Source organism: Myotis daubentonii, chromosome 16 (genome assembly GCF_963259705.1).
Source record: "Myotis daubentonii chromosome 16, mMyoDau2.1, whole genome shotgun sequence".
Lineage (NCBI taxonomy): Eukaryota > Metazoa > Chordata > Mammalia > Chiroptera > Vespertilionidae > Myotis > Myotis daubentonii.
The window spans coordinates 55,315,447-55,340,216 of record NC_081855.1 but is presented as its reverse complement, the minus strand read 5'-3'; the positions used below and the strand labels follow the sequence as shown (position 1 = coordinate 55,340,216).

The following is a 24,770-nucleotide window of genomic DNA, read 5'->3' as shown; positions in this document are numbered from 1 at the left end:
GGGCCCACGTCACCAAGCTCAGACATGGACAGGTGACCTTCTGCCCGAGTCCACGGCTGCCCCGCCTCCCGTGGACAGCCCGCTGTGCCAGTGTGTGCGTGCCCAGCGGCCTGGGCACCCGTACGCACCCACGCACACGCTCCACCAGCCGCTCTGGTGGCCGGCCCACGGACACAGGCCTTCCTTCCGTCCGGCCTCATCCAACACGCCCCGTGGCAAACAACAGCCCAGGCCACGGCAGTGCGACGCGGCACCCTCGGCCCACGGTGACCCAGGGGTCAGCTCGGGACACTGAGCGCAGAGCGAGGCAGCTGCCCGAGGATGCCACAGCCCTGCTCGGGGACCCGGCACCCGGCTCGAGGGGTGCCCGTCAGTGGCAGACGCCACAATGAGCGGGAGTTAGTCACTCACAGTGCGGTCAGAGCTGACACAGCCCGGCACGCGAGGCCGGCCTGACCTGGAGAGGGGCCTCCTCCCGGACCCCTGCAGGGCAGCCTCCCCCCTTCATCCGGCCGCCCCGCCCGCCTCAGGGTCCCAGCCCCACGGTCTGGGCCTGCTCTGTGGGGGCTGCCAACCTGGATGGCCACTTGGCCTGTCTCTGGGGGCTCACAGCTCGAGAGCCAGCCGCCTGCCCGGCCTCCGTGATTCTGAGCAGAGCCCACATCTGCTCATCTTTCTGGCCTGAAATGTCCCTCGTCACGGTGGCCACTGTTCCCCTCTCCATCCCAGGGCTCCCAGGTCAGCACGGGACCCGACGACACCGTCACCCCCCCGCACGACCCACACGCGCGATCCACAAGATCCACACGCGCACACGCGCGTCTGCCCGTCTCCCCTGGGCGCTGGGACCTCCTCCCTGTAATCAAGCCCCGGGAAGGCACCAAAATGCTATTTCGGGGAGGAGACCGCGGCGGCCTTGCAGACAGACCGGCTGGCAGCGACAACACAACCGCACGGAGGGCCAACCACCACCAACCAGCGCCCCCAACTCCACCCCATGCCGCCGCCCAGGTCCCCCCACCCGCCCGGAGTCCAGGGCCTGGGCCCCGTCCCAGCCGCTCCCCGTGCGGAAGTGAGTGGCACAGGGGGCGGGGAGGGGACTCAGTGCGGCTTCGCTTTAGGAACATGACCTGCCACGACCTCGGAACGGTCACCAGGAGGAGGAACACGTCCACAAGAATGAGCCCAAGTGACCCCTGGGCGCCGACTCCCGAAGCATCAGGGAGGCTGGGGGTGGAGGGCTCGCCTACCTGAGATCCGGTCTCTCTCCATCACTTCGACAGACTTGGCAGCGGGCGGAGTCCCGGTCCCCTCTCCAGAGGCGTCCTCCCCTTCCTCCCGTCGCCCTCCCTCCTCCTCCTCCTCCAAAACACCCTTTGTCTGGTCTAATGTCTTCAATCTGCTGCGATCGCGAACCCTCCGATCACATCTCCATGTGCTGCTCATATGTGTGCCCCGCGCTGTGTAGCATTGTCTCTAAATCAGAGCGACGGGGAGCAGGAAAGCGAGGAGGAGGAGTGGGGGGAGGGGGAGGAGCAAGGGCAGCTGTGGGCCTCGAAGGGCTCCCACGGCCCGGGTCCCGGTCCACGGGCGGGCAGGCGGCGGGACCACGGAGGGAGGACCGTGTCCAGGCTCGGCTGCGGCTCGGTGCTTCCGGCGGCCTCTCTCCACCCACTCGGCTCCTTTTTAATATCCACTTGGAGAAGCTTCCCTGAGCCTCTTGGAAGCCAGCTCGGCGTCAGATTCCTGGCCACGTCCACCGCCTCTCACTCCCCAGCTCCCGACGCCACGGCTTCCTCCGGTCCAGGCGTCTGAGCAGCGGGGTCCGGGCCCGGACTCGCCTGCCCTCAGCGGCTGCCCGGCGGCCGCACCCCGGCCCAGCTCGGCCGGAAGGAAGGAGGGGCGGCCGCACCCCCGGCGGCCGTTCAGCACCTGCCCGAGGAGCCCACGCAGCAGCAGCTGCCGTCGCCGGTGCCCGGTGTCCGCGGTGGCAGAGGCAGCGCCCCGCCCAGCGCCCGGGAGAGCGGGACAGACTTCCTGGAAGATTCCTACCACACGCATGAGTCAGTGAGTCTCAGCTGTCCCCTGGGGGAGCCGCCCGCCCGTTTCCCCAGACTCAGCGCCTCTGGCAGGGGGCAGGGCCCCGGCGGGCCGGGGCTGCTGCCGCTGTGGGCCTGGGGTCCCCGGGGCTGCGGGGCGGGGAGCTGGGGACACCCCCTCTGCTCCGGAAGCTTCTTGCAACTCAAGGGCTGGAACGGGCAGCCCTGGGGACAGACAGAGCCCGGCCTGTTCGCCTGACCCTGTTCAAAGAAACGTGCGACGTTCCAATGCTGGCCGCTCGGCGATTTCACCCGGAACTCCAGGCTTTCCGCTTCTCCCGGGAAGGCGAGGGCCTGCGGCCGCAGCCTGAGCCCTGCCCGGCCACGTGGGCTGGGCCGGAGGTGCCACCCCTTTGAGGTGAAACCACGTCTCCCCGTTTGCCCTTGGCTCATTTTCGTTATTCGCTGCCCGTCCCTCCCGGGCGGCCTCTGAGTGCGCGGATCCTGCCCGCCATGGCCACCTGAGCTGGGTGGCACCAAGCCCCCGTCCCCTCCCGCCCAGGACAAGACCCCAAATGCAGTCTGCCCAGTAACAAGGGCATCTTCCTGGGTGTGTGTGTGGGTGAGGGACAATCCTCAGACTCTGGGAGACAAGCACAGCCCCCGCCCGCCCTCAGCAGAGCTGGAGGACACCCCAAAGACAGCTGCACGGGGACTGAAGGTGGGACCGTGTCTCAGCCAAGGGGAGCCGGGCTCAGGCGCTGTGGTGAGCTGCACGACGGCCCGGCGATGTCACATCCCTGGAACCCGGAGCCTCATGTGGAGAAAGAGTGGCTGCAGATGGACTTAGCGAAGGACCTGAGAGGGGACGCGACCGGATTGCAGGTGGACCCTCAATGCATCCCATGGACCCACATAAGAGGCAGGCGGAGGGAGACCTGACAGCCAGGCAGTGGAGGGGGTGGGAGACGGAGCAGAGACGGGACCATGGGAAGATGCTGGCCTTGGAGCCCGGAGGGAGGCGGCCACCAGCCAAGGGGTGCTGGTGGCCCCCAGAGCGGGGGGAGGCCGGGAACGGACTCCGTAGAGCAGCGGTTCTCCACCTTCTGGCCCTTTAAATACAGTTCCTCATGCTGTGACCCAACCATAACATTATTTTCGTGGCTACTTCATAGCTGTCATGTTGCTGCTGTTATGAATCATCATGTAAGTATCTGATATGTAGGGTGGTCTTAGGCGACCCCTGTGAAAGGGCCATTCAATTGCTGCCTTAGAGCCTGCAGAGGGAGCGCGGCCTCCAGCGCCGTGAGACGACGCGACGCCCCCAGCGTGTGGACATGCGTTAGCGCAGCCACAGGACAGCCACGCGCACGGGAGCCACGGACTGAAGAGCCAGCGTCCCCCATGTGACGTTTCCTGCTGAGGACCGTTCCTTCTAGAACGCAACGTTAAACCCGTTAGTAAGTCAGAGCAACGGGAACCGGGGGAACTTTTGGGGTTACTTCATCTCTTTTCTGATTTTAAAAAACCTTCCTTATTGGTGTCTCTGATGATAAAGGTAACATGTTCTTTGTATTAAATTCAAAACTGCAGAGCCCTATAAAGAAACCCCTTTAATGCCAAAGGGTCTCTCCAGCACCGATTCCGGAGGCGGCGGCAGCCCCGGCCGGTGGTGGGCGGGACGAGGGCCGAGGGCTGCCGTGGCCGGGCTCACCCTTCCTGGCCGCCTCCTGTCGGCGCCGGCGAGCTCGCGCCAGCTCATTGCTGCGGTCGGGCAGCTGCTGAGCGCGGCTTCGGCCCTCGGTCTCCCCCGGCAGAGCTTGGCTCGAGGTCCTCCCCCCGCCGTGCCTAACCGTCCAAGCATCCTGGCCACGCGGGGGATCATTTGAAACCAAAAACCTGGCAGCACCGATGGGCTTGGATGAGACCTGAGTCAGTCAGGAGCCAGCGCAGAGGCCGGCGGGGAGGTGGGGTGAGGCCAGGCCGGGAGGGGGGCCAGGCCCCGGCTGCTCACTGAGTCAGGCCAGCCCCCATCCCCAAAGTGGGTTCCCACGTGGCTCCAGCCCCCAGAACACTGGTGGGCTCTGGATTTTGCAGAGCTTTCTCCCTGTCTGAGGGGCGCCAGGCACAGCAGGCACAGTAAACGGCTGAGTGGTCCCAGAGGGGGGCCGGCCTCCCTTCCTACAGCTCTTCCCACGCCGAACCCACCAACCCAGGACACATGCTGCCCCAGGGAGGCAGGGTCCCTGTCCCCAAGGCCACAGATCCAGGAAACTGCTTGTGCCAGCCAGCCGGGCCCCGCGCCCGCACCCAGCCTGGCCACGCCCTGGGGTGGGCACACTTGCCCCCCAGCCCCTTCCAGACGGCGCTCAAGCTGGCGTCTTGTCCTGCAGCCCGCAGGCCCGCACCCGGGTTCCCATACTCCGGGCCCTTTCTTGGCGATGCCACCATCACCTTCGAGGGCCCGGGGCAGAGGGAGGAAGAGTGAGGGCTGCCCCCTTCCAGGAAGCACATCTGTGCCTCCCGCACCCCCCGGGTCCCTGAGCTCCCACCGCAGGCCCGGAGGAAAGGAGCGAGCACCTGGGGGGACTGCCGTGGGCAGCAGGGGCCTCGGGAAGGGGTTGCAGGATGGACATGGCCTTGCGCCGGGTGCCCATGCGGGAGAGGGCCCTGCGGAGGCGGGAGGAGGGGGGGGGGGCTGCAGGGCACTTTCTGGGGCCTGGGCTCGGATTTCAGGCCTTCTCTCCCGCCCCTCCCCTCACGCAGGCATCCACCGTTCCTCCTCCAAGAGCTCCAGCTCCAGGGCCCTGCAACCTCTCACTTTAAAAGTCTCAACCACTGGGGTTGGCTTCCCTGAGTTATAAGTAAGGAGCCCCCTCCCCCTGACCTCCTGTGGCCGCTGCTACCGGCCCTGCCAGCTCAGCAGGCAGCTGGCCGAGACCACCAGGCGGCCAGTCTGGCTGCTGCAGCCTCCAGGGCAGGACGGATTCCGGATTCCGGGCCTGGGGCCGGCTGCATTCCTCTCCGGAACCTTCTCCCCGCTTTTTATTGCCCCTCCGTTGCTTTTTATTGCCCCTCCATCGGCTGTTCCTAAATAAATACAACCCAGCCACTCTCTGCCCCGGACTGCTGCGGGCTGACGTGTTAGGATCTGGGCCGGCTGGCCTGTTGCTTGGGGGTCCTTCCAGGTCAGGGTGGGAGGGAACCAAGACAACGGAGAGAAGTGGCCCAGGCCGGGTGGGCTCCACCGCGAAGGGCCTCACGCACGGCCATCCGTCCGGGCTACAGCCCGGCCCCAGCCGCGAGCTGGCGCACCTTTCCCGGAGGAGGCAGGAGGCCGTGGGATCTCGGGGTGCAGATTCTGGGTCCTTATGGAGCCTGCCCGGGGCCCCTGCGAGCACACGGCCCCCGAAACACTGAAAACCCAGCCCCGGCTGCTCTTTCACTGCCCGCTGGGAGCCGTGAGTTCCAGCGTCCGTGCGTGCAAACTGCCGGCCAGCGCTCCCCGCGATGATGTCAGCGCTCTCCTGGGTCCAAGGCGGCCGCCACGTGTGCTGTGAGCGCTCGCCATCTGGCCGTGCTGCTGAGGAACGGTTTTAATTTGGGTAAAATTATTAAACGTGAGCCCACTGCCCTGCCCGACGGGCTTGCTTCTCCTCCTCTACCTGGAGACTCAGGGTCTCCATAGATTTCTCCCCAGAAGGCAAACGAAAAGACAGGCCGCGCTGCCGTCGTCGAGGCAACAGAAGGTTGACGTTTCCACCTAAACTCGGTGTTGGCCGCCCCCCCCCCCCCCCACTTCTCCTGCTGGGTGCGACTCAACAGCATTTACTGCCGCCTGCTGAGGGCCACGGAGCACCCAGCCGATGGGGCAGGCAGTGGAACCCCAAGGCCGAGCTGCTGGGGGACTGACAGCTTGGGCCCAGGGTACCCCGGAAGGAGAATGCCTTCAGCGGTGAGAAAGTGGGGGGCTGTGACCCTGGGAGCAGGGAGGGAGGGAGCAGGACCGAGCGGGGATGAGCACTGGCCTCGGGTTCGAGTTCGCCCTGTGGGAAAGGACAGCCGGACTCTTTTATTTTTTGATCTCTGGGCCTTTTGTCGGCCTCGTCCCCGCAGGGGTGCCCGCGTCTGCTGCCTTTAACGCCTCAGAGCTGTGTCGCTGACCTGACCCCGCTGCGGCCCGCGGGGTGGTCTTTAGGACGGAGTATGCGTGGCTGTTGTCCAGGGCGTCCCCAAGACCCAAGTCCTCGCCTTCTTCCGCGGGCGGCGGCAGGCGGCGGCCTCAGCCTCCAGCTTGACCTTGATGCTCAGCCGGGCCTCGCGCCCTGGGCCTGGCGCTGCCCCTCTGCCCGCTGGGCCCGGCACTCGTCCAGCTCCTCGCGGTTCTCCCGAGCCAGCCCGTCACAGCGGCCCAATGCCCAGGGGGCAGCTGCTGGTGCAGACCGCGCCTTCCTCCTGCAGATGTTTCATGAGCAGCACGCCACCCCCCCCCCAGAGGCTCCTCCCCTCTCCAGCCGCCGCCGCATGGCACTGGGGTCATCCGTGACCTTCCCGGGCCCGCTGATGTCATCGCCATGCACTCGTGCGGCCGGCGCCACTCCTTCCTGCCCCTGCGAGCGATGCGGGCGCTGTCCACAGAGCTCAGGGCGGTCTGAGCCCTCAGGCCCTCCTGGTCGTGAAACAATGCCCCCGCTCTGACCGGGCCTGCTCCGGTGTTGCTGGAGGTCCAGGCGGGAGCCCAGGCAGTCACTCGGGGGCTGCGCAGCGTCCTCTCGCTCTGGATGCCCCTGTGCCAGCCAGACCCGCCATCCCCGAGGCCAGGCCCCCGAGCCCCCAGCCGCCCTGGACCAGGTGGAGCAGGACAGAGACCGAGCCAGAGCCCCCGGGGCCTGCGGAGCCCGGGAGGAGACGCTGCAGCGGGCGCTGAAGCTCACGTTGTTCGGGGAGGAAGGCGAGTGGGTGAGACTCAGGCTAGGGCCGTTCCCGGGGCCTGTCACCCCGTCTCTGGTACAGGGCGACTCAGCAAACACCCACTGCGGGGTGTGGGGGCTCCAGAGGGGAGAAGGGCGGGGAGGAGGGACAGAGCCTGACCGAGGCGTAGCCCCCACCAGGGGCAGCCCCTCCCAGGGCTGCTTGGGGTAGAGTGAGTTGACAAGACTTTGGCCACCTGTTGACCTGGGGGTGCTGGGGGGCAGAGGTCAAGGACCACACTGAGGTCGTGCTTGAGGACCTGGGTGGATGGCGAGGCTGAGCCGCCGGGGATGAAGAAGCAGGTGTCAGAGGACGGAGGGAAGTGAGGAGCTCCAGGTGCTGGGATCCCAGGCACAAGGTCCGGGGCAGCCATAACGCGGCGCCCCTTCCTCCCGCCACAAAGGCCCGCTCCCTCCAGTTTGCCCTCGTGGCCTCATACAGGGCACCTGGCCATTCAGCACATGCCCTGGGCAGCTAGTCTGTGCCAGGCAGCGTGCCCTGTGCCCTGTGCCCGCCCTTCCGGCACTTGCTGTCTATGATGAGAAAGGATGAGTGTGGTGTCTGAGAGTCTGCTGAGCACTCACTGGGCGGGGCCCCCAGGGCCTGGAACAGGGCCACCTTCCTAAGGAAGGGACGTGTGTGGGTGGGGGCAGGGAGGATGGAGAGGGAGCCGGACCAGACAAGCAGCATTTAGGGGATCCTGTGTGTGCATGTGCCCCTACAATGCCCAGGTGGGAGGGTGCACTGGCCTCCTGAGGCTGCTGCTGTAAGGAACCCCATAGCTGAGGGGCTTACAACAGTAGCAATGGGTCTCTCACAGCCCTGGAGGCAGAGTCCAAAGGCGGGGAGTCAGAGCTTCTGGGAAAACCCTCCCCGATTCTTCCAGCTTCTGGGGCCTCGGGCACTTCCCGACTGGCTCCTTCCGGCCCCTGTCATCACGGGCTCCTCCTGCCCCCACGTCTGTGTCTCTCCCCTTCTCATAGGGACCCCAGCCGTTGGCGGGGGGCCCTCTCCTACGACCTCATCTCCTTAACCCACCGAGTCTGTAAAAGACCTGTTTCCGAAGCCGCTGCTTTCGGGGCGACCACGAACTCGGGGCTACGGAGGACCGAGGTGGGACTGCGGAGGAGGCGCCCGCCCCAGAGGCGTGTGAGGGGAAAAGCAGGTTCCAGCAGCGCCCGGAAGCCAGGGCAGGAGGCGGCGACTCAGGGACAGGCGCACGGAGGGAGGCGGGCAGCAGACGGGGCCTGGGAACTGGGGCAGAGGGTGGCCGGAGACGGCGGTCTGGGAGGCAGCTGCCCAGCGTGGCTGCTGCAGGCCCAGGAAGTGGTGAGTGTGGGACTGGCCGGAAGGGCACTTGGCCGGGCTCAGGCTGGGCGACCCCGCAACCCAGCCGATCCGCCCGAAGAAGCCCCCGCGAGGGCATTGTCAGCGGTGCGGGCCACGGAGGACCCCTTCCACGGACCCCGGGCCGCCCAGCGCGGAGACAACGCCGCCCCCCACGCCGAGGAGCCCCACCTGGGCCTAAGTAACCGCACCGAGCGGCAGGGATCCACGCGGCAAACCTCCATGCCCCGCGGCGTGAAGCGGCGAAGAGCAGCAGCGGGCCGCCCCACGCACGACGCCGCCCCACCACGGGGCAGCCCCCCACACGACGCCGCTCTACCACGGGGCCGCCCCACACACGACGCCGCTCTACCACGGGGCCGCCCCCCGCACGATGCTGCCGCCTGCAACACGCAGCCCGCCGCCCAGACACGCCGCAGCGGCCAGCGCTGATCGCACATGGACGGCGCGTCCGCGAACAGGGGATGGCAGGGTGGCCGGGCGGGAGGGGGGGGCGCACAGGTGCCTCGTTTATTCTTTACCTCTCGCATGTCTGACGACTCCGTTAAAGGAAGACGAAGACAGAGAAGAGGGAGCTGGTGGGAAGGTGGCCGAGGGTGCGTGTGAGCGGAGGGACCGTGCTCAGGGCAGACACAGCACCGGGCCTGTCCCACCCGCAGACGCGGAAACCGAAATAACGGAGGACGCATGGCATGGGAGGCGGCCCCTTGCTGGGTCGGGGTCGGGGTCGGGGTCGAGCGAAGGGGCTGAGAGACTGGGGCCCAGGAGAGAGCCCGGCCTGGGCCAAGGTCTAGCCGTGCGGAGGCAGAGACGCGAGGCTGGAAGGTAGCAAAGGGCGTCTCGCCTCCCACGCCCCGGAGAGGATCGCGCGTGTCAGCAGGCGGCCCCATGCGAACCCAGATCCCGGCTCTGGGCTTGGGAAATTATGCCTTAGGCTTCCAGGCGGAGCTGTGGTCGCCGCCAAGTGCTGACGGCACAGAACTGGCCGGCCTGCGCCCAGGGCAGTGGCCAGGGGCCTGTCCACCCGCCGCCCAAGGCGCCCGCCTCCTGAGACATCACTTGCCAAGCGCAGGCCTCTCCCCGCCCGGCACACCCAGGCCGCCCCAGCCCCAGCTCGCCGGGGAGCGGAGGGGAGACAGAGGGGCCCCAGAGGAATGCCCCCTCCCCCCGATACAGCAGCGGCCAGGCCGTCTAGTGGTTAGCGACCCGGCATGGCTGAGGGGGTGGGGGCCTTGCTTAACCAAGATGTGAGTCATTCACCCGCCCGGGGGCCTCCAGCTGGACGCCACTCTTCCCTCCCAGCCCGGCCCCACCCTGCAGCCACAGGCCTCATACACACACCGTGCGGTCATCAACGCATCACACGCCACCTCACGTCACTCCCACTCCCCCCACGCCCCGCAAAGAGCGGCCCTCGGCCATCCTACGGGTCTCGGTGCCCAGCCCCCCGGCAGGTGTGGGCCTCTGGAGGACGGACGTGGGGAGGGGTCTGCGCTGGCCCAGAGGGAGGCTCCGGAATTGAGCGCGGAATCCCGGGGCCCAGGCGGCCAGGGACTGTCACATTTTACAGCCACGGGCCACATGCAGACATTCAGTGGAAAGTAATAAAAATAAATGAGTGAAATAACTCTACACAAATGAAGGAATAAACAAAATAAAGCCAATGACGGATACGTCCGGCGTCAACAGTCACATGGGGCTGGCGGCTCCGACACGGGACAGTACGGACGCGGGAAGTGTCCCCCGTCAGAGCCTGTGGCCAGGGGACCTGGAGGTGGGAGTGCACTCCGGGGGCACGTGGCCTCCGCCAGGACGGCCGCTCCGTGAGGGCACGGCCCGCCTGCCACACACACCAGTCCCCTCGCTGGTCCCGCCTGGGGTCTGGCACCCAGTGGGGCCTCCGGGAGCTTGCTGTCTCCTCGGGGGGCAAGTCCTGTCACCTCTGGCCCAGCGACCATGGGGAGGGGCCGCCAGAACGCGCACAGGCCAGGCCGGGCTGCTGGGTGCGGCAGCAGCAGGACAAGGTGGGCTCCAGTGACGGTCACACGGGGGTCGGGTCAGGGAGGCCGGGAGGTCCGGGGGAGAGGCTGCCACACTCACCCGGGCGCCGAGGCTGAGAGGGAGCACCCCCTCCGCCCTGCCCTGCCCTGCCCTGCCCAGGCGGGGCCCCAAGGTTGGCAGAGCCCGTCCGAGCCTGTGAGGGGTCACTGCTGCCCCAGACGAAGGGGCCACAGCCGAGCAGCCACTTACCTGGGCCAGCCGGGTCACCGAACCTCCGGAGACGGCCGCTGGGTGTCCGCGTGGCTCCTAGAGGCAAAGGCAGAGGGCAGAGGTCACGCGAGGCCTCGGGAGGTGGTAACACTGGCACCTCCTCTCTCCGGCCCTGCCGGGGGCTCCGGAACCAGAAAGCGGTCCCTTGCCAGGCCAGAGGCCCTCGTCCTCCCCGGTGACACCTGGACCCAGCAGCCACCTGCAGCGACAGCCGCCACCGTCGGCGCTGGCCGGGCCCTGGGCAAAGCCTTCACACACATCTTCCCACCGAACCCTCCCTTCGCCATTTTGCAGATGAGGCCGCTGGGCCTCCACGGGGTGGAGTAACTGGTCAAGGCCCCACGGCTACAAGGAGTTGAGGCCGGAATACACCCAACTCCATCCAACGCCCAAATCTGGAGTTGGGTACGCGTGCCAGGCGCCGGGACTGTCGGCGGGATGGAGAGAGGAGGGGGCGCCAGGCAGCCCCAGGTGTGACCCCGTCTGCCTGTCTTGGGACGGGGTTTCCTGGGGTCGGGGCTGTCACAGGGGCCACGGGGCTGGATCTGGGCTGGGTTGGAGCCGTCCTCTCCCCCACGCCCCGGGGGACAAGAACAGAACCGGATTCCTGTGGCCTCGAGCTGCAGGGCGCCCTCCCCGCACACACGCTGCAGCCTGGGAGGCTTATGGCCCGCAAGCCCCGACTTGAAGGGATTTGCTGAGGTGCTAAGCCGCGTGCTCTGGGGGTGTCATCGGGGCAACCAGGCCCCCCTTCAGCAAGCTGGGCCCAGCGAAGGCCTTTCCCGCCAACAGTAAGGCAAGCTGCTCAGGGGGCCCAGGCTGCAGCCCCCCCCCCCCCCCCCCCGTCTGACAGCCCCTCCCGGCAGCCTTCCGGGCAGGCTGTCCTCTCGTTCGTGCCTGCACTCACTCCTTCATGTCTGCATTCACTCGTTCCACAAACACAATCCCGAACCGAGACCCGCGGGGCCGGAAGGCGGCCAGCAGCGCTTCTAAAGGTCCCAGAGCCCCCGGCAGGCGGGGAGGGGCCACCATGGGGGGACCAGCAGACCACGCTGACCCTGAAGGGGGGCGGGTGGGCGCTGCGCACTCACAGCCACAGCCACTGGCCCGGGCTCCGTGGCCGCCGAGGGCCGGGAGGAGAGCCTGCGCTGGCCCCGAGGAGGCTGAGGCAGGAGGAGGCGGGGCGTCCCACCCCACTTGTCCGACACCCACAGGGCCCTGCCCTGGCTCTGGGCAACGGCAAACGAAGAGGATCTGTCCGGGTTATTCTCCCCGCGCCCCACCGCCAGGCACCTGAGCCCCAAGAACCCGCAGGGCCCATCTTCCCAAACCTGATGGGGGGACGGTAGTTTTTATTTAATTTAGTTCATTTCTCCAGTTGCCCAGAACACGTGGCACCGAGTAGGCGCAGGGCATGCTCCCCGCGAATGAAGGGGGGAGCGGTGTGGCCGCGGTGCCTGCACCCTAACACGCTGCCGTGTCCCAGAGACCCCGGGCCCCGAGTCGCAGAGACCCCGTCCCCAGACCTGGTTATGCAGCCTGCGGCCAAGCCCCCGGGGTGCAGGGGCAGCTGGAACGTCTCCCAGGCACCAAGGGCTCAGTAGGTCCAGCCGAGAACTTATTTTTATGTGATTTTAAAATAAAACATTCGGAAAGAGAGGAGACGATGTGAGATTTAGCTATTGGCATCATCCCAGACCACCAGCTACAGTTCTACCGGGTACAGCCCCCCAGGCACAGCCCCCCAGGCACAGCCCCCCCAGGCACAGCCCCACCAGGTACAGCCCCCCAGGCACAGCCCCCCCAGGCACAGCCCCCCCAGGCACAGCCCTCCAGGCACAGCCCCACCAGGTACAGCCCCCCAGGCACAGCCCCCCCAGGCACAGCCCTCCAGGCACAACCCCACCAGGTACAGCCCCCCAGGCACAGCCCCCCCAGGCACAGCCCTCCAGGCACAGCCCCACCAGGCACAGCCCCACCAGGCACAGCCCCACTGGATACAGTTCTACCAGGCACAGTCCCACCAGGCACAGCCCCACCAGGTACAGCCCCACCAGGCACAGCCCCCCAGGCACAGCCCCACCAGGCACAGCCCTCCAGGCACAGCCCCACCAGGCACAGCCCCACCAGGCACAGCCCCACCAGGCACAGCTCCCCAGGCACAGCCCCCCAGGCACAGCCCTCCAGGCCCAGCAGACAGGCGCTGGCCCCCGTGTCCTGGCTCTCCCCCCGTGTCCTGGCTCTCCCCCCGTGTCCTGGCTCTCCCCGGGTATATAATTTGGGGAGCCGGGCAGGAGAGAGAAGGACACAGGGGAGTGAAGGCCTTTTCTTTTTCCCTTTCAACCAAGTTGTTATGATGGAACCTGATCAATCCCGAGGTTGAAATGGCTAAACAGGCTGAGACTCTAAACAGACTGGAGCTCAGGCGCTGTTATTACTGTGTTGCCAGGCACTGCGCCTGTGCCCACGGGTCACGGAGCCACTGTCCGCACCCACGGGCACTGTCCCCACCCCCTCGGGGCTCACACAGCCCCGACACCTTAACCTGAGGAGAGCACAGAGCAGGGGCTAGCCCGTCCCTAGGGGAGATCACACACACTCACACACACACACACACACACACCCCCCGCTCGGCACCACAATGATGGGCCGGACAGTCCTCCAATAGTCAGCGTCCCCTTTGTCCCCAAAGAGGCTGTGAGGAAGAGGCGCTGACACTCCTGCACACACACCGGTCTACAGGCGCTTATCTACGGGAAATCAGTCCCCCTTTTCCTTAAAGCCCTTCGAGTCCCTCAGGACCCACCTCTCTCTGCAGCCCTTCCCCTCTGAGCCCAGGAGGGGCCCCAGGACACACCTTCCCCTCCTCCACAGCAGCCTTTGCTCACAGGAGCTGTGAGGGCTGAATCAAAGTCAAGGGCTGGGTGGGGAGTGAAGAGTGAATTCCAGGCTTATCTTCAGAGGAACCGATAAGGAGATAAGCCTCCTTCTGTTCTCTACTCTCTGCCCTTGGCCTTTGCTCCCTGTGGGGTGCGCACTGGGGGCCTGCGGGGTGCGCACTGGGGACCTGTGGGGTGCACTGGGGGCCTGCGGGGTGTGCACTGGGGGCCTGCGGGGTGTGCACTGGGGGCCTGTGAGGTGCGCACTGGGGGCCTGTGGGGTGCACTGGGGGCCTGCGGGGTGTGCACTGGGGGCCTGTGGGTGTGCACTGGGGCCTGCGGGGTGTGCACTGGGGGCCTGTGGGGTGCACTGGGGGCCTGCGGGGTGTGCACTGGGGGCCTGCGGGGTGTGCACTGGGGGCCTGTGAGGTGCACTGGGGGCCTGCGGGGTGCGCACTGGGGGCCTGTGGGGTGCACTGGGGGCCTGCGGGGTGTGCACTGGGGGCCTGCGGGGTGTGCACTGGGGGCCTGTGAGGTGCACTGGGGGCCTGCGGGGTGCGCACTGGGGGCCTGTGGGTGTGCACTGGGGCCTGCGGGGTGTGCACTGGGGAGGCGGACAGATGCTCCTGTGATGCTCCAAGCCCCCCGCCCCCAGTGCAGGGCCCCCTTCCCCACCCCCAAGGCCGGCAGCTCGGCTGTGGACTATTCATCTACAAAAGGAACCTTTGGCCGTGGGAACGGGCTCCTGCAAAAGGCTGGACGCTGCAGCAAGTTCTGTTCCCAACAAAGCCTGGGGCCTTACAGCCAGGGTCCCAGTCCCTTCTCTGACACCCCTGCCCTGCCACTCCCTCTGCCAAGTGCAGGGGCTGGGCCTGGCCTGCCAGCCAGTGCGAGGAGCAGGTGTCCTGATACAAAATGCCAACCAAAGGGGGCCACCGGCTGGGGCAGCGCCCTTGGCCTCTGTCTGGGTTTAGGTGGGGGTTGTGGCCGGGGTCAGGGTCAGGGTCGGGGCTGGGGTCCACCTGCAGGGCCGGAAGCTGGGGGAGGCTGGGGCAGCGCCAGGTCCTGGGCCGGAGCTGTGTGTGGAGTAACGATCAGGAGGCAAATCCTCCGCCAGCGCTTCTGGCTCTTGGGGCGAGTTCTAGGTCTTTCTGAGCCTCCGTTTCCTCACCTACAAAACGCAGGCTCATGAAAACACTGACTGAGCATCGACCTCCGTTCCAGGAGCTGGGACACAAGGGCCACCGACAGCACCTGGCCGCTCTCAGCCCTGCAAGGAGCCCGCCCACGGGTCCCCACCCACGGGTCCCCGCCCACAGGGGGAAGGTGCCAGCAGCTCCTGCACGTGGAGGGCTCCCCCCCAGCTGGCCAAGTCCATCACGTGACACCTGTGCTCAGCCCGGACCCTGGAGCCTCCCCTCGTCACCAGCCGGGCACCTGGACGCTGGGTCCCACCCGTATAAAATGAGACAGTTAAATCTGCATTCAGATAAACAAGGGGGACTTTTAAGCCGAGCTCATCCCTCCATCTGCGCGGTCCCGGGCTCTCCTATGACTGGCAGGAGAGCTGACTCTGCAGTCCCAGGTCTGCTGGCTTGGGGACCAATGGAGGCTTCGCAGGAGCCGCAGGGAGAGCCAGGCCCGGCCTTCCCCTCTGCCTGGAGAGGGTTCGGTCTGTCCTTCTGAGGCTGCGGCTCATGCCCGGCCGGCCCACTTTGCTCCGGTCCCATCAGGTGACTCTGGGAGCGAGACTTCCTCCCGGGCTCTGGGCTCGGCACGCCGGCCAGGGAGAGGGACCAGCCTGCAGGCTGGCGATGGGTAATCAGGGCAGGTGGCATTTCCTGTTCATTAAACCTCTTCACGACGCAGCAGCAGAACTTGTGTCTGGTTTGGGGCGATCCCAGGAATGCTGGGACAGGGAGCATCACGGGCCATGTTTTACAAATGAATGGCCTGGAGGAACCCCCGGGTCCAAGCAGCCCCTGTCCCACCGCCCAGCAGCCCCGACTCGGGGTCCCGGGCCACGGCCGCAGGCAGAGCGCCACGGTGAGCTGGTGAGAGGACGGGTAAGTGAATTAAGGGACAGCCACTCTGAAGAGCCATGCAAGTTATAACCCCGGAGTCGACGCGTGAGACCGATTTCAAGTGAAAGGAGCCGGATTAAAAATGGTTTCCAGGCGTCCGCCTGCACCGAAGGCTCTCAGGTTCCCTTCCCCGTCAAGGGCATGTGCCAGGGCTGCAGGTTTGATCCCCAGCACCGGTGGGGGTGCCTGTGGGAGGCAACCAATCGATGTGTCTCTCACATCAGTGTTTCTCTCTCTCCTCCCCTCCCTTCCTTTCTCTGAAAATCAATGGGCCCCGGCCGGTGTGACTCAGTGGCTGAGCATCAACCCGTGAGCCAGGAAGTCACAGCTCGATTCCCGGTCAAGGGCACATGCCCAGGTTTCAGGCTCCATCCCCAGTAGGGGGCAGCCGATCAGTGATTCTCTCTCATCACTGATGTTCCCCTCTCTCTCTCCCTCTCCCTTTCTTTCTGAAATCAATAAAAAAAATATTTTAAAAAATCAATAGGGGTGCCCTAGCCGGTTCGGCTCAGCGAATAGAGAGGGTCGGCCTGGGGACTGAAGGGTCCCAGGTTTGATTCCGGTCAAGGGCACATGCCCGGGGTTTAGGCTCGATCCCCAGTAGGGGGCGTACAGGAGGCAGCCGATTGACAATTCACTCTCATCACTGATGGTCCTCTCTCTCTCTCTCTCTCTCCCTTTCTTTCTGAAATCAATGAAAAGATATTTAAAAAATCAATCGGGGAAAAAAATACCCTCCGGTGAGGATTACCAAAAAACAAAGAGGTTGCTATGGGGACCGCAGCTCTGAAAACACGCTGTGGACCTCTGATAATCCGACGGAAGGTGCGTGTGGAGACACGTCCTGCGGGAGCACACGCAGCGCAGCTGTGACCGAGCGGCTTGGAGAACGTCTCCCGTTCACTTCCTGTTCACATTGTTGGGCAATAAGTCATGGGCAACGTGCACAACAAAAAACAAAAGCAAAAGAGGAGGAGCAGAGGCACAGGGTGTTTCAGAGCGTCCCTTAGAGCAGCGGTTCTCAACCTGGGGTCGCGACCCCTTCGGGGGTCGAACGACCCTTCCACCGGGGTCGCCTACCAGGGGTCCTCAAACTTTTTAAACAGGGGCCAGTTCACCGTCCCTCAGACCGTGGGAGGGCCGGACTATAGTTTAAAAAAAAACTATGAACAAATTCCTATGCACACTGCACATATCTTTCTTTTTTTTTTAAATTGCTTTTTTACAGAGAGGAAGGGAGAGGGATAGAGAGTTAGAAACATCGATGAGCAAGAAACATCGATCAGCTGCCTCCTGCACATCCCCCTACTGGGGATATGCCCGCAACCAAGGTACATGCCCTTGGCCGGAATCGAACCTGGGACCCTTCAGTCCGCAGGCCGGCACTCTACCCACTGAGCCAAACCGGTTAGGGCACATATCTTATTTTGAAGTAAAAAAACAAAACGGGAACAAATACAATATTTGTATTTGCATGTGGCCCGCGGGCCGTAGTTCGAGGACCCCTGCCTAAGACCATCGGAAAACACATACATAATTACCTATTGCTTTTGTGATTAATCGCTATGCTTTAACTATGTGCAATTTGTAACAATGAAATTGGGGGTCACCACAACGTGAGGAACGGTATTAAAGGGCCGCGGCGTTAGGAGGGTTGAGAACCGCTGATCTAGAGGATAAAGTGAGGCTGAGGAAAGGCCGCTTGAGCGTCAGCCCCCAGCTGACTCACTCCCCAGCACCGGAGGCAGCGCGCTGGTGATGCCGGCGCTGACAAGAACCCCCCCCCTTGCCCCAGATGCTGGCGCTGGCTATGCCATGCCTGGTGCCCCCACGCGTCCGCCGTGGGCCACCTCTGCACACACCCCAACCCCTCACCCTTAACACACGCTTGACCCTGTGGCTACAGAGCTAACATCAAGCATTTAGGACTGAGTTTTGCAACCCCCCCCCCCCCCCTCCAGTCCCTCCAGGTTGACCAGCCCAGCCCTCCACAGGTCGGGTCGGAAGATAACAGGGCTGGGATTTAACCCACTTCCAAGCGGCTGGGGTTTCGGGTTTCGGGCGAGTCATTCTCCCGCTGGGATCTGGTGGGAACAGGAGGCCTGGCTGACAGGGATGCGGGTCAGATGCCTCTGAAGGACAAGCCCGAGGCGTCCGCCCGCCCCGCTGCCCGCCCTTCCTGGAAACCGCTCCCTGCGAGCCTCTCCGACGGCACAGTCACCACTGCCCGCATCCCAGCCGCTGCCCCGACATGCCTGGCCTGGCCGGGACGAGGGGCCCAGGCACGGCTGCCATGGCGGCCCCCCATTTCCCAGGTGCAGCCTTGAGGGGCAGAAGGTCCCAGCCACAGCCTAGGCCTCACTGCACACCCTGAACTGCTGGGGGGCGGGGTGGGGTGGGGGGGAGCAAGGCCTCTCCAGGGCCCAGAAAGAGGGCAATGCCACCCTCCCCCACCGTCCCTCAGGAAAGAAGGCTCCTAGCTGGCCCGCCTCTGCAGCCCAGGCCGGGAGGCGGGGACGATATTCCCCCGCGGTTGTGGGGGGAGACTGAGGCCTTTCCAGCCCCCCTCGCCCCCTCCCCCGCCCCCGCCCCCCAGTGCTGCGAGGGGCCCCTGGGAAGCTGGGCCCACTTGGCACCGGAGTGGCCGCTCAGGGTTCCTCTCCCCAACGAGGAGGCCCGGGGACTGGCATTCCTGCCAGGGGGGCGGCAGGCTGGGCCGGGGATCACCTTACGCGGCCGCTGCCCGGTCTCATCTGCAGGCTCGGGCCGCCCGCAGCCCCGCTCGCGCTCTCGCTCGGAGAACCAGGTCAGATTCGCCCGAACAAAGCTCAGTTGTTCGCAGCTTCCGAGAGGCCACCGAGAGCAAAGCTCCCGGGACGCCCGCGCGGCATCGGATCGGCTGGTGCCCCTCACCCGGGACTGAGAGAGACCGGCCCGGGCGGAGATGAGGCCGGGAAACGGGGCTGGGAGCGGCCTCGCTCAGCCTGGGACCCGCCAGGCCGCCCTCCGCGCTGTGCTGCGCTGCCCGGTGCTGAGGGACCCGAGCCTGACTCACAGTCATGACGCCTCTGCATGACGACCGAGCCCCCCAGGAGTGGACTCAGGCCGGAGCTGGCACCCACTCAGCAGGGCTGCAGTGAAGTCTGTGGGCCCAGGCCTGACTGTGGCCCCCCTCCCTCCCCAGGGCCCCGGACTGACTGTGGCCCCCCTCCCTCCCCAGGGCCCTGTGGCCTCGGGCAGACGCCCCCCAGTCTCACTTCTGCACCAGCTGACCTCGGCAGCTGCCTGGGGGACGCTGGCCTCTGCAGGAGACCGTCCTGGCCTGGTGGTGGCTGTGACCCGTGGGCTCCATGGTGGTCCCGGGGGCCTCCCCTCACTTGTGCCCACGGATGCCCCTAAACCCCCTGGCAATGCTCAGCCCGGGTGCTCCCAGGCCGCTGCCCCAACAAGCAGAGGCACAGGAGCCCAGCGTGTCATGTCGGCGCCCACAGGCTCACACCCCTCCGCCGGGCTCTCCGCAGCCCTCCCCTCCCCCACGGCCACCAGCAAGCCTGCCCAGCAACCCGCTCTGGCTCCTGGCTCCCCGGCTGGGCCCTGAGCCTCCGGGGTGCTGAACCCTCCGTATCAAGTCCATCTTAAGCAAACTGCAGAGCCCACACCAGGCTGCCCATGGACAAACAGCCTGGGAGGCCAGGAGTCTGGGAGGAGGGGACCGTCGGTGGAAAAGAGAGGGCTCCCTGCTGCTGTTGGGGTCCCCGGGGCCTCGGGTGAGGTGCCCTCTGCTGACGCCTGCACGTGGACTCCCCCCTACACCTGGCCCAGCCTGAACCCACGCGGGTGGGCTGGCTCACACTCAGGTGCGAGGCCAGGTGCTGGGCAGGCTGCAGAGAGGCTGCAGGGCAGGTGACCGTGGTCTGGGGGTGCCTCCCGCTCTGTACCTGGCTAAGGGGAGGCTGGCCCCAGGAAGCAGGCTCAGCCAGCTCTCCAGGGATTGGGGGGCCTTGGGATCCACAAGGTCCATGACCCTGGGCATGAGTCCGACCGACATGAGAGCACCAGAGGCAACGAGAAGGGACGTGGGTGGGGGCAGAGGGCAAAGAAGAGGAAGAAACCCGCCCTCGCTCCCCGGGATGGGGGTGGGGGGGCGCAGCTCCCTGGGAAGTTCCTCTTCCTTCCCCTGAGTCAGCTCCTGAAGCGCCGGGTGGGGGCGGAGGGAGCAGGGACGTCACCCTCCCCAGTGCAGCCTCCAGCCCTGCCCTGGCGGGGGAGCGGGGGGGGGGGCGCTGGGGGGGTGCAGGGTGGGGAGCTGTCACCACGCACAGAGCTCTGTAACCTTAGGTAGCCAGGAATCTCCTGAGAGCCACAGAACATCTCAGAATAGCCCGGCCGGCGTGGCTCAGTGGTTGAGCGTTGACCTATGAACCAGGAGGTCACGGTTCAATTCCCGGTCAGGGCACAGGCCCGGTTGTGGGCTCCATCCCCAGTGGGGGGCATGCAGGGGGCAGCCGATCCATGATTCTCTCTCATCATTGATGATTCTCTCTCTCTCTATCTCTCCCTTCCTCTCTGAAATCAATAACATACATACATGCACACGCGGACCAATCCCCCATGTCCCATTTCTGTGGCTCCGGCCTCGGATAAGTGCCCCCCATGCCACTGAGGGTCCCCGGGGAGTCAGGGCACTGAAGGGCAAGGTGTGTGGGACCCAGCACGTGCAGCGAGACACCCGACACCCGACAACCGGAGGGGTTCAGCCTGCAGCCCGCTCCCACAGCCAAGGGCTCCCCTCCTGGCCCCCAAACCAGCACGGGTGGGGGTGCGGGGAGGGTGCCAGCAGCCCCGGCGCCCTGGCCAAGGCGGCACCACAGGCCTCCTCTCCTTCCGGCGACAGAGGCCTTTCTCAGCCTTTTGTGCATGAGCTCATTTAATCTTCACAGCAAATTAGCAACAAATGAGACGCCCGAGATAAGTGCCTTGCCCCACAGCCAGGAGGTGCGCGCCTGGGACCCAATCCCAGGAGCCCACACGGTGTGGGCCGCGCTGTTGCCGGCCATTGTCCGCGGGGCCCCGGGGGAACGACAGGTAAGGTGCGTCCAGGAAAAGCCAGCTCCAATGGCGCTCCGGCGAGAGCCTCCCCGGCACCCACCTGCGGGCCTCCAGCCCGTCTGGGCCTTCGTGGGGTTTTCTGTGTTTTGCTTTTGTGTTAATTTTCACCCAAGGATGTTTTTCCACTGATTTTTAGAGAGAGTGGAAGGGAGAGGGAGAGACGGAGAGAAACATCCATGTGAGAGAGACACATCCTTTGGTTGGCCCCTCCACGGACCCCGACCAGCACTGGGGAACCTGCAACCGAGGTCCATGCCCTTGACCGGAATTGAACCCAGGACCCTTCAGTCCGAGGGCCAACGCTCTATCCACTGAGCCAAACCGGCCAGGGCTGGGCCTTCGCTTTGTGCGAAGTCCCTTTTTATTCTCCACCTGCTCAACATGTCTCACTCCTCACGGCCCAGTTCCATCTCGCCTGCCTCCAAACCTCCCATCAGGCCCAGGCTCCTCCTTCTAGGGCAGCGGTTCTCAACCTTCCTAACGCTGCGGCCCTTTAATACGGTTCCTCATGTTGTGGTGAACCCCAACCATAACATTATTTTCGTTGCTACGTCATAACTGTCATTTTGCTACTGTTATGAATCGTCATGTAAATATCTGATACGCAGGAAGTATTTTCATTGTTACAAATTGAACATCATTAAAGCACTAGGGGCCCGGTGCACGAAATTCGTGCACTGGGTGTGTGTGGGGGGGAGTGTCCCTCAGCCCAGCCTGCCCCCTCTCACATACTGGGAGCCCTCAGGCGTAGACCCCCATCACCCTCCAATCGCCTGATCGGCCCCTTGCCCAGGCCTGAAGCCTCCGCCAGAGGTGTCAGGCTTGGACAGGGACCCCCATCTCCCCCTGATCACTGGCTCTGGCCCCCGCCCAGGCCTGAGGCCTCTGGCCCAGGAATCATGCCTGGGCAGGGGACCCCCATCTCCCTCTGATCGCTTGGTCCACCCCCCGCCCAAGCCTGACGCCTCTGACCCAGGCTTCAGGCCTGGGCAAGGGGACCATCATATCCCCCCAATCCCCGGCTCCGCCCCCCACCCAGGCCTGATGCCTTGGCCAGAGGAGTTGACCCTCATCACCCTCCGATCACCAATCACCGGATCGGCCCCTTGACCAGGCCTGAGGCCTCTGGCCTAGGCGTCCGGCTCGGGCAGCAGGGACCCGCAGCTGCAGCGGCCCCGCGATCGTGGGCTTCGCTTTAGGCCCAGGCAAGGGACCCCTAGCTCCTGGGACTGCCAGCTTCGACCGTGCCCAGCTCCCATCGCTGGCTCCACCCCTACTTCCTGCTATCACTGGCCAGGGCGGCAAAGGCGCCTGATTCTCCGATCATGCCCTGCCGCCTTTGCCCTGCCCCCCAGCTCTTAGCTCCCCCCTGGGTTTCCCATCACTGTCAGTGGCAGGGGGCTTCTTCCTGCTTTCCCTTTCGCCTCCCTGCATTGTGCCTACGTATGCAAATTAACCGCCATCTTGTTGGCAGTTAACTGCCAATCATAGTTGGCAGTTAATTTGCATATAGCCCTGATTAGCCAATGAAAAGGGTATCGTCGTACGCCAATTACCATTTTTCTCTTTTATTAGATAGGAGAGCGATTAATCACAAAGACAGTATGTAATTATATATGTGTTTTCCGATGGTCTTAGGCGACCCCTGTGAAAGGGCTGTTCGACCCCCAAAGGGGTCACGACCCACAGGTTGAGAACCGCTGTTCTAGGGCATTCTGCAGCACTGGGCCCTAGCTCAGGCGGGAGGGGTGTGAGAGCCGCGCCTCCCCTGTGTCCTGCCTCTATGGGAGGGTGCAAGTTCCCAGCAGGCGAGGGCCACGGTCAGCCCTGGCACCTGCCCACCACGGTGCGCGTTCAGTGAGTGTACATAGGCCCAAGGCACTGGGGACCCCCTCCCAAAAAACACGTATTTTTAAAACTTTCCTCTTTTCAGAGACTCATTCGTGCTCAGCCCAGCTCCATGAGGACATTGTAATTATGCCATTTGGTCTCGAGCCCGTAAACAGGTCCAGCGCAGTAACCCCACCCAGTCCAGGCGCAAGCAGAGTCCTCGGACTCCCGAGGCGGCATTTTAACCGCTCGCTGCCTCCCTTTCTTTCCCGCGGCGACGCTCTGTGGGGGTCCATCTGACGTCTACAAGGTGCCCTGAATCATCTACAAGGTGCCCTGAATCAGACGGGGCCACCAAGAGAACTGGAGAAGCTCAGACTGAGGCCGGGAGGCCGGGAGGCCACCCGGCCAGCCCGCACCAGCCTGCCCTGCACCCTTGGCCCCCTGCCAGGAGGGGGGCCCACTGGACGTGCTCCAAGCCCTCCCCCCTCATCCTCCAGGCCCCGCCCCGTTGGTAAACACAGGAGCTGGGAGGCTGCCGTTCAAGAGCGGGTCCCTACTCACCCCATAAACTCCACTTCCACCCCCTGCGAAAGCCTCGTTTTTTCCTCACCTGGGGGAGGGAGGAGAGGAACAGCAAGCCGCTTCCCAGGCCCTCTGGCATCTCAGAGGTCCCCCCAGGAAAAGGCCAAGGACCTATGACCTGGGGGTCCCCGATGGCCCCCACTGTCCAGCAGGAGGTGAAGCGCAGGGAGCCACAGGCAGGAGCAAAGCGCCTGCCCAGGGAAGGGGCCGTCCTGGCAGCGATGCCCACAACCATCTCGTGTCCAGAGCATGCTGGGGAGGAGAGCGCCAAACCCCAGCACCTGCCACCTGGAGCCCCCCCACACACACACCAGCGCCCTAGCCTGGGATGAGCTGTGTCCAGGGCTGTCTGAGGGCCATGCTGTTTGCGACGCGGGGCGAAGGTTGAAATTCGAAGCCACTGACCCAGAAGGTGTTTTAGGGGGCGCCCTGAGGAACCCGCTCAGAGACCTCTTATCAATGGAAGCTGATTCCTGGTCCCTGCAGGAAACTGCCCGTCCCTGCAGCCCGAGGGAGGAGCATGGCCTGCAGGGTGAGCAGGGAGATGTGTTTATTGTTTGGGGGCTGCTTGGACAAAGGATCCCGCCTGGCTCCTCAGAGGAAAACCACACAGAAAAGATGGAAAGAGCCCTGGCGGGTTTGGCTCGGTGGTTAGAGCAGCGGCCCTCGGACTGAAGGGTCTCGGGTTCGACTCCCGGTCAAGGACAGTACCTGGTGGCAGGCACCTCAGCTGCAGGCTTCCCAGCCAGGAGGGCCGGCTCCAACCCAGTCTCCCTCCCCCGCTCCCTCCCTCCCAGGCACCTGGGAATCAACGCGGGGAATGCCCTCAGGTGAGGAGAATGGACACCAGGTGCCTGCACCTGCCCTGGAGCTGCGGCGTCTGTGGGAGGACACGCCAGAGAGCCCCCTCCCCGCCCCCCCCCCCCCCCCGGGGAGGGTCCTGGGCGCACCGAGAGCCCGGACTCAGACCTGCGACCCAAGTGGGGCCTGGTCCCATTGGGGCAGGAATTTACCCGAAGAAAAGCATGCGGCGCCCAGACCTCCGGAGGAGGCTGAGCCAGAGTCCTCCACTCAGCCGCCCCCTCCACACACACACACACACACACACACACACACGCACCCGCACACACACCCGCACCCGCACACTGTACACACACACACGCACACACACACGCACCCGCACACTGTACACACACACACACACACACACACACACACACACACGGGGCAGCACGGCCAGCCCAGCGGCCCCCACGCGGGCAGTGGCTGACAGCGGGGGGTTGGGGGGTGACCCGGGCCATGGCCAGAGGGCTCGGGCGCGCGGCCTCCCCACCCCGCACTGGGGCGAACGGGAGCGCTAACTCCGCGAGGGCGGCAATGCCGGGCCCCCTCCCGACGGGGCGCTGCGTCACTTGGCCCCGCGCCCCAGGCCGCCCCGGGAGTTCGGGGCTCGCTGGGCGCCCGGGACACCTCGCCCACCGCGACCGACCGACCGCCGACCGCCGGGCTCAGGTGAGAAGGGCCGGTGCCGGGCCCGCCCCTCCCCGCCCCGGCGGCGCCCACCTGAGACCTTCTTCATGGTGCTCCGCGCGGCCCGCAGAGTGAGCGCCAGGCCCGGCGGGCTCCCGGCTCGCTGATCCCCGGCGGCGGGAGGC

General features: G+C 65.3%; 1 protein-coding gene across 2 annotated transcripts in view; it reads right to left on the bottom strand.

Moving 5' to 3' along the window:
* The window catches only part of SEPTIN9 (septin 9), a 124,835-nt gene extending 100,065 nt beyond the window's left edge, over positions 1–24,770 (bottom strand). The window contains exons 1-2 of one of the 2 annotated variants that reach the window (XM_059671367.1): positions 24,679–24,770; positions 10,608–10,664 (exon numbers count right to left, since the gene is read on the bottom strand). In XM_059671367.1, the coding sequence (XP_059527350.1) occupies positions 10,608–10,664; positions 24,679–24,694 (73 nt within the window). In that variant the 5' untranslated portion in view covers positions 24,695–24,770. Of the gene's footprint in view, positions 1–1,250; positions 1,611–10,607; positions 10,665–24,678 lie in introns of those variants that run through there. The other variant, XM_059671365.1, reaches the window with a different exon arrangement.